General features: G+C 34.6%; 1 protein-coding gene across 1 annotated transcript in view; it reads right to left on the reverse strand.

The window, feature by feature from the left end:
• Window positions 1–12751, reverse strand: part of NAALADL2 (N-acetylated alpha-linked acidic dipeptidase like 2) — a 1292620-nt gene that overhangs the window by 518939 nt on the left and 760930 nt on the right. Inside the window, exon 6 of the mRNA XM_032407181.1 lies at window positions 66–185. Within this exon, the coding sequence (XP_032263072.1) occupies window positions 66–185 (120 nt within the window). The remainder of the gene's footprint in view (window positions 1–65; window positions 186–12751) is intronic.

The following is a 12751-nucleotide window of genomic DNA, read 5'->3' on the forward strand; positions in this document are numbered from 1 at the left end:
ATATATATATATATATATATATATATATATATCACCCTACCACCAACAAACAGCATCGGACCAACCTTATAAAGTAATGGCAATTTTCCTAATTTCAGGAGTGCAATCTGATTCGTTGTATTTTTCATTTTTTGAATCCTTTTTAAATCATCTGCATTTCCATAACCCACATCAATGACTTCAGCCTGAAAGAGAAGAGAAAAAGAAAAATACAGCAAACTGTCCATTTAGTATGACAAAATCATTCACAATAATTTGAAATATTCAAAAAAGAACTATTTCTACTCTTACCCTGACCCAATCACTACAGACGTGATCTTCCTATTTCTATTAGGATAAAACAATTCCTCTGGTCACTTAAAAAAATGGTTTAGAGTCACAAACTGAGGGGTGCTAAAGGGGTGATCGGTGGGGCATGGGGTGACTGGGTGATGGGCATTAAGGAGGGCAGCTGATGTAATGAGCACTGGGTGTTATATGCAACTGATGAATCACTAAATTCTACCCCTGAAACTAATAATACACTATATGTTAACTAAATTGAATTTAAATAAAAATATTTTTAAAAAGTTTTAGATTCATTTTTCCTTTGCCCTCTCCCTTCTAAACAAGTTATAGCCTCAATTCATTCCTCTAACAGATGATCGAATTTGGTATATTATATATTTATGTTTCTGGAATTTGAACCATTTTACAAAATATAAGATTAATGTCCTTACAGTTCAACAAAAATCATACCATTCTTAGACTTACAAACAATCCAAAGGCTCTCAATTGTTATCAAGTAAAGTCCGTCACACACAGCTGTTCAGGTGCTACATATATTCAGTGTGAGTGACAACCCCATGGGTCATGCAGGACACTACCTGTACAACTGCCCATGCGCGCCAGTCTGGCGTTCAAGGATTTTAGAACATGAGCCCAGACTACAAGTTCTGTCACATTTCCCACTACCTCCTTACAGTTATCTTATATTCTACATCAAATATTTCTTATTCTTAAAAGTCCCCTTTTATTAATGTGAAAATTTTACGCCTTTCTGGAGATTCTAATGAGAATCCTCTATGTAGTTGCCCCTTTCCTTCTCCTTGAAAAGTACCATACTGAGGGTTCTATCAAACACATATTCCTATGATCCAAGATGATTCCTTATTCCTATGATCCAAGATTATTCCTTTTAGGTTTAGTTTCCATAATTTCTATTATTAAAATAGTAATCGTTGGGGTGCCTGGGTGGCTTAGTTGGTTAATCGTCTGACTTGTTTTCAGGTCAGGTCATGATCTCAGGTTTGTGAGATGGAGTCCCATGCCACACTCTGTGCTCAGCGGGGAGTCTGCTTGAAGATTCTCTCCGTCTGTGCCCCCCCACCTCAAAAATAAATAAGTCTTTAAAAAAACAGCAATTGTTATGCTTCCCAATGATAACATGATAATACAGAATGTGTGGTTTAAAACTACAGCATCTACATATTGAGACATTAAGGAGTTAGTGGTGGCAAACAGTGAAAGAATAAAGGTGGAGAATCCAGACCTCTAACTTCCCACCTTTCTCAATTGGAGCTAATTTCTTTGGTCAGTTTCATGCAAAGGGCTTCCATAGAAGGCTCATATGAAGAGAGAATTCTGTTTTTAGAAGCACATGTGAATACCACCAAGACACCGGCAAATCTGTTAGAGGAAACATTTCTGGCATGAAATATTTCCTTAACCATTTCATTCATCTGCATCTGTCAAAACTTTACTGATACAGTAAAGCCCTTTTCAAATGTTACCTTCTTTTGTTGTTGTTGTTGTTTTGTTTTTTTATTTTATTATGTTATGTTAATCACCATACATTACATCATTAGTTTTTGACGTAGTGTTCGATGATTCATTGTCATGGAACAATCAAATGTTACCTTCTGATGAACTGTATTTCCCTGTTGCCCAAGTATGTGACCTTCTCTACTTTGAATCCCACAGTGATTCATTTCTGACTCTCATGAGGACCTCACTGGACTCATCTCTTTATATATATATAAAAATTTTCCTCAGTGAAGGCCCATCACGCACATTTCTCACTCTTCACCCAGATGTCCAGCATATACTGTTATTTCATCGGTCTTAAATTGACACTATTATAGTTTATACGATATCTCTGAAAAGTTAAGCTGTACTTTCAAATGGATTTCTTAAGAAAAGAGACTATGGACTCTGAGAACAAACTGAGGGTTCTAGAGGGGAGAGGGTGGGGGAATGGGTTAGCCTGGTGATGGGTATTAAGGAGGGCATGTATTGAATGGAGCACTGGGTGTTATATACAAACAACGAACCATGGAACACTACAGCAAAAACTAAAAAAAAAAAAAAAAGAAAAAAAAGAAAACCTTGTTAAAAGCTCTTCTGTCAGAATGGTTTTGGATAACAATTTTGTTCCTATTAAAATGGGATTTAAAGCAGTGCCTTATTAATATAATTTTTGAGTTTGCTAATACCATTACAATATAAATAACCATGGATTTATGATTTTAAAAGCCTGATTAAATAAATGATCACATAATATTAATAATCATCACACTGGAAAAATGAGAGAATTCATATTATTCATTTAAATTTTTAAGCTACCTACTAATTATGTGTGATTCACTGATATCATCTTAAAACAAGGATATTACTCAATTGGTTATATTAATGAACATATTTTTCACATTTAGGAGAGGCTAGGGGATGATCATACTGGCTTGAGATGGTGTGAGCTAGACTTTGACTTTTTGTTTGTGTATATACCAGAAAGATGTGAGAGTTACAAAAACACCAGTTTACATTATTGGAAAATAGCAATACCTTGCCTCAATAATGGCAATTTTAATTAAAGAGCTCTTTAATTATCTTTCTTTAAATAGCACATCAATAGATTCAAGCATTTTAACACGTAAGAAGAGGGTTTTTTTTTTTCTTTTTTCACAAAGATTGTCCTCAACACAGCATCATTATATCAATTTATTTTGGCTTCTGCATTAAAAATCAATAATTACAGAAATCAGTGTTCTCATGGTTTGACAGGTGATAATAAAAATTTATCTATTGCCTTCAAAAGATGCCTCTGAATCAGGTCCTTCCTGAAAGTCTTTCCTATTTACCTTTACGCAAACTGAAAAATCACAGCTGCAAGAAAGCACATTGAAGTTTTCTAAGACACAAATCAATATACAATGATGATAAAATGTCAAGCCATTTCTTTCCACACATTTTTGTTTCTACAATGAACCTTTCTTATTATACGTATTCTGTCACACTGGACAATCATCCAGTCAACCAACTGAGGTACTATGTTTAATTTATGTCCAAATACCAAGGATTAAGTTACATCTGACTAGTCCCTTTGGAAAGTATCAAATGAGCAGGAACCTATGTACTGGTTGAATTATTCACTTGTGTGCACCAGCTTTTCCATTGAGGACTTCCCTGACACATAGGAGGGGGTAAATGAGAGGTGCAAAGTAAAATGGAACTAGTTCTCTTTTGTTTTATTTATTTTTTAATTTAACCTGGGAGAGATATAAAAAAGTCTACACATTATTTTTTATAAAGATTTTATTTATTCATTTGAGAGACAGAGAGAGAGAGAGAGAGAACACAAGCCAGAGGGAGGGGCAGCAGGAGACAGAGAAGCAGACTCCCCGCTGAGCAGGGAGCCCGATGCGGGGCTCGTTCCCAGGACCATGAGATCATGACCTGAGCCGAAGGCAGACGCCTAACCGACTGAGCCACCCAGGCGCCCCAATCTACACATTAATTTTTATTTAAATTCTATTCTTTAATTTTTGACTAAAAACAAGGAACTTAAAACAGCAGCAACAACTGTAACAAAAAAAAACACAAATATTTTATACGTCATTAAAGATTTTAAAGTATTGCAATGACAGCAGAGAGTGTGGTAGCAGCTAAGAGAAAAAGTGGCATGGTTTCAAAATAAACACTAAATATTAAAATACAATTATCTTTTGTGGCAAAATATGTGAGTAGAAGGAATCATAAACCAGATAACGAAAATTCAAAACATTAAAAAGTGTTATTCTGTTATATCAGTTGTTTAATGCTTCTACACAAAAATGGTGAGAATATCCTGAGCAGAAGCAAAAGAAAGGAATAACTAAGATAAATGAATAGAATTGTTATTTCCTGTAGTCAGCTAAATAAAATAAATAGGACAATCATGGAAATAACTAGGTCAGAGAAGAATATCTAGGGCCATCTACCTATGGGTGGTCTGTGCTCCACAGTGACGAACAATCCAGTGCCATGTTTCTCTTCTCTCTTGAGGTAGCAAAAATTATTCATGCTTATGAAAGATGTATGCTTTGAAATTTTTCAGACTTGACATTTTCAACCAAATCAATCACTCTGGATCCTCTTAGCTCTTCTCTAATAGATTCTGAATGTACAGAATGTTTGAAAAGCATTGCTGCTTTGACTAAAACAGTAATTTTCTACTCAGAGTCAGAAATGGTAAGCCCAAGAAGTTCTCATACTGACAAAATACAGTGTCATCAGAAGTACTAGTCACCTAAATACAAGTTGTACTTCAGAAATTTACTACTATCTTATATAATCTAGCTTTGAATCCTCTTCAAATTAGTGCTTATGTCTATTAAAAACTTGTAAAAATCAAAAAGTCCTCCCATGTTTACCTCTGTCTTTTCTAGAAGGCATTAACATGTTAATATTTATGAAGACTTCAAAATTCAGAGACTGCTAGAATTTTATTAGCACTTCTTTTTCAAGTTCACTTAATGGCTTTCCATCACACAGATATTATCATGGAAACCACACTGTACCGAAGCATGAAAAGCAATACTGTTTCCTCCCACTCCTGTGGCAGACATCACTAATCAGTCATCATCTTTTCAAACTCCTTCTCAGGATGGTAATCCAGCTAATGAAGACCAACTAGGGGTTGGCATAAGTAGGGAGCTGTATAAAATAATTAATATTTTAAGGTAAAATAACTTAATATTTAAAAACTATTAATTATTTAAATAATATTTAGCTATTTAAAATCTTTAACAACTGGAACACAAGTACTAATCAGTTAAAATGCACTCCTAACCAATCAGAAGGGATATCAGCTAGTGTGCTAAACTAGTACATCCCAACTGAATCCAACATTAAGCATGAGACACACAATCCATTTTGCTGTTTTTGGTGTAAAAAATCAGATAAAGAGGTGCTTGTCAATTTTATCATTTTTTTTTTTTTACTGTAATATATACACTTACTGAAAAAAGTATTTGCTACAATGATACACTAAATGCAAGGCTTCCTGACATGATGACCACATTTCTATAGCAGAAATAACAAAGATAAGCCAGAGTAGTGGTTAGTTGTCTTGACATATAGTAATTATTTTAAAAATTTGCAAAATGTTTTATAATCTAATATGTAATGCACATCCATCTAAAGGATGAAAAATTGAGTTAAAACTATTGTAATATAGAAATTTAACCAAAGTGAAGCACAATTCTGTTGGGTTTATATCTCTATGTTTCAAGTCTATAATCTCCAAAATCAATAGACAGAATTATGTAAGTTAAGAATAAGATACTAGAGTAAGAAAAAATAGATTTGTTGGAAAGAAAATATACTTTAAGTTTTGCTAATTTTAATAAATATTACCTCACAAAATATTTAGATATTTCTTTATTTGGCCAAAAATAACCACCAGAATATCTTTCCTTTTCACTGTTTTTGTTAAAGTCATTTTGAAAGCTAAAAATATGTCTTCTAAAAGAGAGATTATGAAAAATATGTAGAGAATTAGGAGAAAAACATAATTATGGAAGTCCAAGGAAGAGTGTATTAAAGAGGAAATTATTTCATTTTCCAATAGTATGTGTCAGGTTATATTCTAGTTTCTGAAGGTATGGAGGAAAATGAATTACAAAAGGTACCTTCATGCTCTGGTGACTTTCTCTTGCTAGAAGGTCAACAATAAAAAGATAAACAAAGACACTAACAAGTCAGAAGACTTTTAGTTATGATATGCCCTAACAACAATAAGGAAGGGGTAATGTAATAGAGGGTGATAAGGAATTATTTTAATAAGAATGTCAGGGCAGGCATTGCTATGGAGATCACATCCAACTGATGAGAAGCCATGCACTCACCGGGGGGAAAGAACTTTTTAGGCAGAGGTTAAGAACAAATGAATGAAGAGCTCTATCAAATGAAACAAAGACATTTTATATGTTAAGGAGTAAAACATGACTATGGAACATTGAAATAGGAAGTTATTAATTTTCTTACAGGGGTAGAGATTAGATAGGGATAGAATTTCAGGAAATTTATCAATGAAGGAAAGAACAATAGTTAGGTGATACACAACAGTCAGTAGCAAGAGTTAGCTGGTACACATGCAGCTGAGAGAGGTGAGAGTATGTTGGTTGGTTGGTCTGCTTTTACCAAAAAGGAGACTTAAAAATATTTAGAAACTGAAAAGAAGATTTGGCCCAATTGGTTGACAAATCCTAGAAACAAAAGTAGTATAGAGAAACTAGATCTAGATTATTCTTTCTCATCATGAGAATGGAGAATATAAATGAATGTAGAAGACGTTAATCCTACTCCATTGACATTTCCATGAATATCAGCAATAACTGGTTATGAAAGTTTCTGCAACTTTATCACTTTCCACATGTTTAACTTATTTACTCTGTTTGCCTGCAGTCAACTAGGAAGATTCTTGAAATGAAGTAAAAAATAACAGCAGCAGCCCTGGCTAACCGCTCTGGAGATAAGTAACCTGGAATGACTCAGTCATATCTCCTGGCATCAGGGTATAGGGCAATTGGGACACAGGGTCACTGTGTTGAGAGTCCAGGCAGGAAGCTGGTGGACCAGTCTCAGTTGCTCGAGAAAGAGGATGGAAGATCAGTTGATGTTTTGCAAAATGCTCCAAGTATCCCAGAAGGGGTTACATCTGACAGATAATTTTTTTTAAAGATTTTATTTATTTATTTTACAGAGAGACACAGCCAGAGAGGGAACACAAGCAGGGGGAGTGGGAGAGGGAGAAGCAGGCCTCCCACGAAGCAGGGAGCCCGATGCAGGGCTCGATCCCAGGACCCTGGGATCATGACCTGAGTTGAAGGCAGATGCTTAACGACTGAGCCACCCAGGTGCCCCTCTGACAGATAATTTGAGGGAATTCTTGGAAAAAGAATTTACCTCTTGATCTTCCAATAGTTCTGAGTGAAAGGTAAAGTTTATCTAAGGAACTTCCCCTTTCAGATGGAAATCAGAAGGGAGTTCTCCGCCCCTTACAATACTGTTACTGACTTTTGAGTGGTCTCTGTAGCATTGTTCTTGGCTCTGTGTACCCTACCTGAATATTGTGGCCATGCTGTAATTCGAAAACGAGTTTCTTGCTGCTTACTGAGTGCAGAGAAGCTGTATGTTAGTAAAATGTATCTTGGTGTGTGTGTGTGGGGGGGGGCGATCCCTGATGTGTAGATTTATAATTTTTTGTGGTTTAAATATCAGATCAGAATTAGGAAAGATTCACAGAATTGCTTCCACTAGCCAGAACAAGCTGACTTGAACCATTCCAGCGCACCATTGGGGCACTTGTGCCTGGCCTTTTAAGTGGTAGAGCAATGTATTACTCAGGGCTGTCCTAGGTGGCTGAAAACAGAAGCAGGTATACATTAGAGGTATGGGTTGAAGCTGGTGCCTAGGTCCTGGCAAAGTAGAAAGAGAAGAGAAGGAGAAGAAAGCAAGAGGTGGGTAACAGCAAGAGAGAGATGAGGGCAAGAGGAGTTCACAGAAAACCTCCAGGTATTAGAAAGTTGGAAATTGAACATAGGGCTTTTGAGAGAGAGAGAGGAAGGGAGGGTTGGGAGAAGGACTGAAGTGGTCATGAGTTTATGACATGATATAGGGGAATCGATATTTAACCATTTATGTCCTCTGTGCTAGACATTTTACTAAGGAGAGCATATCAATTGTGTTCAGTCTATCTTCAGAAGATTCATATTTGGGAGGTACTTCTGCCCGTTTTATAGATGAGGAAACGAGTTTAGAATATTTAAATATCTTGCTATTGCTCACAGTAGTTTCGAGCATGCAGTTTGCAATTGCTTACCTAACTGACAGTTTCTCCTATTAGACGGCCAGGTGCATGTGGACAGTGTCTGGAGCTTTCTTATTGATCACTTTGTCCCCTGTGACTGGCACTTAAGAGGCACCCAGTATGCTGAATGCTGAATGTTTCTTGTTATATTAGCGAGACCCAGAGAGCTAAACACTGGATTAGTCACCTAATCTTTCACCATCAAATTAAAATATAAGGAAAAACAAATTAATAATCACAGGGCACTTTATTTAATAAATGATACTCAACTTATTAAGGTAAGGATATTGAAGGAGTTGCAAATTCATTCAAGAGGATTCTTCCTAGAGGCCATGAAAGTAATGTGACAGAATTCTGCTTCTTTTAAAATCAATCAGATTAGTGTATTGAAATAATACATAAACCTAAGGATCAACTTTTCCATAGATCTTTCTAGTTCTGAAAAAATTGAATTTGCAGCACCTACTGAAATGAGGTAAATTTTATCCATAAGGTACATATTTAAATACTAGTACTTTATGGAGATTAAAATATATATTAAATTTGTTAAGAATATTACATTATCACTTAACTTGGTAAACGGCATGCTTTAAATCATGTCAACACTAAAAATAAAAATGCAGACCTAGAATTTTCTGTCAGATAACACTTAATTATGATGATTCAGAATTTTAGAAATAACTTTGATCAAATTAGAACTTTGTAGTCAAATACTTTCTCACTAAAAATGCCATATTTGTTTTAATGAAGAGGGAAAGAAAATTCATTGCACTTTAACCACTTAGCTGAACTCAGCTATCTTTGTTTCAAAACTTTTATTTCATAAAATAGGCTTTTGTTCTCTTTCCCAGGTAGATGTAACCTCTCTGACAAACGATTTAACTCCAGACAACACGTTGTGATAGGTCACTTCTGTATTTGTAAATGCTTCTGTCTAATTTTTAAATACAGGAAAAATATGTACTTTAAATATGTGGAAATTAACCCCATGGTTATTATGTTCAAATAAAAAAGCAGCAATTATGGAACTGTTTTCTTAACTAAGTTGGTTGATGCACAAAGCTCACGAAACCAGAAGGAAAATGTCATATTGGGCCAAGAAATTTTATGCAGATTTTTAAAAGGTAACAACATTATATACAAATGTGCTCACAGCCATTTATCTCACAATTGTGCACTGCTGACCAAAAGATGGATTCCACAAGAGAAAAGAAGGGAGACAAATAAAATGCAAAGTCATTTTCAACATTAAAAAACTGCTTGCACCAAGCTCACATTTTTCTGTTGGTGAGACAGTAGCTTCATCTTCTTACCCAGACAACAAAAGTTTAAATCATGCAATTCCATTCTATTCCTTTATTTAGCTTTCTGATAATTTTCTTATCTATAACAGGAAGCATTCACAGCCAAATGTATACATCTCTGCCTTTTGCCATAACACTCGATAAGTTTGTTTTTGTTTGAGAATATTAAAAGAGAAAGACAAAGTTTTCCTAGCTATGAGAAAATCGACATCTGATTGTAAGTACCCCAAGGATTCCATGCAGTGATTATATTTTTTCTCTTTAAGACTACTTGATACAATTCAACAGTGTTTAGATTTCATGTGTTACACTATGGCTTGATATTTTACAAGATGAAGACAAACAATGCTTTTCAGGCCCAAGTGGACATGATTTGTCATTCTGCATTCAAAAATAAAATATTTACTCCTAGTTTCTTTGAGCCTTTAGTTTTAAATTAAAAATTGGATCAGATGTTATATGTATTTTTTATTTATTCATACTTAACAAGGCATTTTCCTCCCTAATGATTAATATTTGTCATATTAAGCAGAAGACAGGAAGATTACACTCAGACAATATGATAAAAAGTTTGTACTGCCAAATCATGATAAATGGTTCTCATATTTTAATTTCTCCCATTTAAATGTGTTTATTTTATACCACATAATAACAACAGCTAACACTTTCAGAGTGCTAAGTGCACTCAATGCACTCTACATGGTTTGCATCATTTTGTTCCCACAACAACGAGTTGAGGTACTGTTATTGTTCCCCTATACAGATGAGAACACTGAGGCTTAGAGAACCAAAATGAGCAACCCACCGTTGTGCAGCTAATAAGGCAGGATACAACTCTGGGCTCTCTGAGGCACGGGGCAGTGATAAATGTGTTGATGACAACCTATCTTAATGCATGGTTAATGGGTTGCTGAAAATAAGTTTCTCCATAAAATTGCATTATTTGTTTTTACTTTCAGACACAAAATAATACTTAACAGAAAGAAAATTCCCAAATCTATGAAGTGTATTAAAGTAAAAACAAATTCTCTGTTCAAAAACATAAACACAATAGACTCAAATCTCACCAACCTATATTAAATATTAATTGTTTCCTTTGCTTTTCTGCATCTGCATGGGTTTCACAAAGGACAAAAGAAATAATTGCACAGGAATTACATAAGGCCATATATTCTATTTATAAAACTGACTAGACATTGTCAGCACTCACTACCAATGTTTTTAACAGTATGATAATATTATAGTTGATATTTATCTTTTAATAAAAATATAAATCACTGTTTATTCCCTGAAGCTAACCTCACTCACATTAAATTATTTATGTATCCATTTTAATATGTATTTTGCATCTGACAGGACAACTCTCCTTAGGACCCCTCTACTGACCCACCTGTCATCATGATGGGGTAAACAATGTCACCTTTCTAGCACACAATGAATTACAAAGAAGTTGCAAAGTACACCATCCATCATGTTGGCACGAAGTAGGTTTTCGAAGTAGATCTCAGATATCACTAATGCTGTTTAGACTGTTACCAAAAAGCAACAATTGGAAGTTATACAAAGTGGTCGTATGATGAATGGACATGACAGCTCTTCAAAGGAAAGGGGCACTCCTCTTCTACAAATAACCTTGTCAAAAGCAAAAGTAGTGGGGAGCTTTGCTGGCAGTCAGACTAGAATAATTTAAGAACTTGTTAATGGCTCAGCCTGATAGAAATTCATGCAAATACAATGTACTCAAAATCAAAAAGTAGGTATGCCTGAATCATCAGCAGCAACCTCTCAAACTTGATTTTAATTAAGAATGGTCTGAAGAGGTACAGAAAATCACCCACAATCTATTAATTAGAATATGTGAGTTTCAATAATACATCGGTCTAAAATATGTATAGAAAATATATGCAAATATTCTATATGCATATAAAATAGTCACCTAGAAATTGCTTTGCTTTTGAAAATCATAATGCTAATATTGTTTAAGTTTTTAAAAAATCAGCATTGATAAATTTATTGATATAAATATTTAAATTATTATGTACTTAGTATAATAGATTTGAATTATTAATATAATTCTAAAAATAGTTATCATTAGTGTCTTCATCTAATTTGCATGGTTAATTTCTCAAATTATGTTCTCCAAATACAAGGTGTTTGTTTTATCCATAATTGCATTTTAATTCCTTTAACACTACTCCCTTTTATTTAGGCCTGTATTTCAAACATAGAGTATATTTCTACATTGACAGCAAAGTTTATTTTTCCCTTTTAAAAGCTTCTTCAAATCTTTCTCGATACTTCTTTCTTAAAAATGGTAGTTTTTATAGCATTTATAAGTGGTAAATGGTCCCAAAATGACTTATGTCTTCATGGGCATTTAAGTAGTTCCATGGTTCTGTAGTAGACCTTGGTTTCTTTTATATGAAACAATGAAAATTTAAGCATTTATAACTGATAAGATAAATGTGTAGAAAACTCTTAGAGATGTGGCTACGAGGAAACACAAAAAACCAGCCCAACGGCCCAGCATATTATCAGAGGGCCCTGCTGAGGAAACGGGGACACAAGTTGTAACGTTATGGCTTTTTCATATCACCTAGGGAAAGGAATAATAAATAATTTGCCAGAGCAAATTGAAAAGCAAATAGATGGGGGTGATTCCAAGGACCCACTCAGGCTCCTGGGGGTTTTGTTGTTGTTCTGGGTTTTGGACATGTTTTGTTTTGTTTTCAAGGCAAGGAGATTACTCTGCTGAATCAACTGGGATAGAAAGGGTACTGGAAATGTGTGGGGGCTAATGAAGGTTTGGGAGTCTGAAGAAAATATGTGGGGTAACTTTAGAATCTTGACTCGAGACCAGAGCTTGTGAACCAACAAAAGGGTGCTGGCAGGCTCCCTCCCATCATTGCCTACCATAAACAGTATATATTAATCAAATCGAATTACATGAGTCCTACCCTAGAAATACTGCAGACATTTACTATTATATTAACTTTTAATTAATCATAAGGCTTTCTATGGTAGTGGTTATATGCAGTCCTTCTGCTAAAAGTCAGAGAATGACGTAACAGAGTGCAAACAATGCTGAAGCACCAGTAAAAGAACTCTCTCTCCACCCTCTCCCCCAAAATGAAAAACAAACAAACAAAAAACAAAAATCAGGAACGTATCTGTGAAGTAACTTCAAATGATGTAAACATTTAATGTATTAATCAGAGTTAATAGATTCTGAAAAAGCTCTGCCAATAATTAACAACAATCAGAAACATAATTATTTCATTTGTATTAAATGAGGCAATCTAAAGGTTTGTAAAAAAAACTAAATTTGTTTATTAAA

The sequence above is a fragment of the Phoca vitulina genome, unplaced genomic scaffold (genome assembly GCF_004348235.1).
Source record: "Phoca vitulina isolate PV1807 unplaced genomic scaffold, GSC_HSeal_1.0 scaffold8, whole genome shotgun sequence".
Lineage (NCBI taxonomy): Eukaryota > Metazoa > Chordata > Mammalia > Carnivora > Phocidae > Phoca > Phoca vitulina.